At 32.4% G+C, this 1,352-nt stretch overlaps 1 protein-coding gene across 1 annotated transcript; it reads left to right on the forward strand.

Annotated features, from left to right (window-relative positions):
• The first annotated feature begins 23 nt into the window (after positions 1 to 23).
• Positions 24 to 1,023, forward strand: LOC122576877 (putative fatty acyl-CoA reductase CG5065). Its single transcript, XM_043747751.1, has 3 exons — positions 24 to 238; positions 331 to 585; positions 657 to 1,023. The coding sequence occupies exons 1-3, from the start codon at positions 63 to 65 to the stop codon at positions 763 to 765; spliced, it is 540 nt and encodes a 179-aa protein (XP_043603686.1). The 5' UTR covers positions 24 to 62; the 3' UTR covers positions 766 to 1,023.
• Positions 1,024 to 1,352: the final 329 nt, after the last annotated feature.

Below are 1,352 nucleotides of genomic sequence, written 5' to 3' on the forward strand. Positions count from 1 at the left end.
AAGCGTAATTCGATTAATTAATAATACAAATGTAATTGTTTCAATTGGCAAGTTGTGGTCAGATGAGAGATGCCGTTGTAAAATGTAGCATAGAAACCCCACTGAACGATACGCTGTGGTACCCGGGTTGTCCAATGATAGCTAATAGATATGTTTACAACGTTCGGAGTATAATTCCGCATGTTTTTCGTGCGTTCGTCATAGATATATTTTTAAGACTTCGAGGTAGTAAACCAATGTGAGTATTCAATCGATCCTCGAACAACGAGAACAATCGTTCTGGGATAATCTCTGTCTTCATCTATAATAAAAGTAAAACTGATATTTCAGAATGATGAAACTTCTCCAAACTGGCAATAAGCTGTTTACAGCGGCAGCATATTTCGCTCTGCACGAATGGACTTTCCAAAGGGATAACTGTTCCGATTTGGTGAGAAAAGTGAAAATGTTGAAGGACAGCGATATGGTCAAACTAGATTTACGGGATTTGGATTGGGAGAAGTACGTTGCAATTAATCTGATGGGAATTAGGAAATTTATTCTGAAAGAAGACTTTAATTCAACAGCCCAACAACGGTTATCAAGGTGCATATAAAAGTATCTTCGTATAAAAAAGTAGGAATTAATATAAATACATATATTTTCGGTTATTTCAGGTTGTACTGGATACATCAGATCACTAAAATATTCGGTATAATGATCTCACTACTGATGATATACTGTATCGTTTATTTACCATTTGCAAATTATTTCTTCTGTTTATAGTAAAGGAGTATAAATACAATTTTATGAAGAAGGGATTCATCATTCTCTTTATTTTGCCTTTTCACTCGTTTCCATTCTAAATACATCCACTTATGACATTGTTTATTTTTTCTATAAAATTTTAATAAGTACGCAGGTATTTATACGCACATGATTTCAGAGCTGTAAGCAATTCATCTGCTCACTGAATATGAACATTTTTCCATTATAAGGACAACATTATAATGACAAAATCCTGTATCATCCTCCACCAAACAAAAGCTACGACATAGTTATTCGTTGACAATAGTAATTTATCATTGAAAAGTCTACTGAACAATAAACAATGATGATAGAATGTAAGTATATTGTAAAATAAGATAGTTCTAAAGTAAAACTTTTCTAAGAATCCTTCATTAGTTCTAAAGGCTCACTTTGGTTCTCAAGTTGTTTACTCACAAACCTTGTAGTTGTTTGACCAGTTGGCGTTAAAATATATGATACAATCGGCGAAATAGAAACTAGATGTGACATTCAGGCTGGATAGAATACTATTTCACATAATAAGTAGTAGGTAGTTTTTTATTTAAATTAAATTTAAATATGAT

The sequence above is a fragment of the Bombus pyrosoma genome, linkage group LG17, assembly GCF_014825855.1.
Source record: "Bombus pyrosoma isolate SC7728 linkage group LG17, ASM1482585v1, whole genome shotgun sequence".
Taxonomy (NCBI): Eukaryota; Metazoa; Arthropoda; class Insecta; order Hymenoptera; family Apidae; genus Bombus; species Bombus pyrosoma.

Bases quoted from the DNA above. Each gene is read 5' to 3' on its own strand.
- LOC122576877 (XM_043747751.1), top strand. From the start codon at position 63: ATGAGAGATGCCGTTGTAAAATGTAGCATAGAAACCCCACTGAACGAT. The intron at 239-330 runs GTGAGTATTCAA...CTGATATTTCAG, and splicing joins CTTCGAGGTAGTAAACCAAT to AATGATGAAACTTCTCCAAA. The intron at 586-656 runs GTGCATATAAAA...CGGTTATTTCAG, and splicing joins GCCCAACAACGGTTATCAAG to GTTGTACTGGATACATCAGA.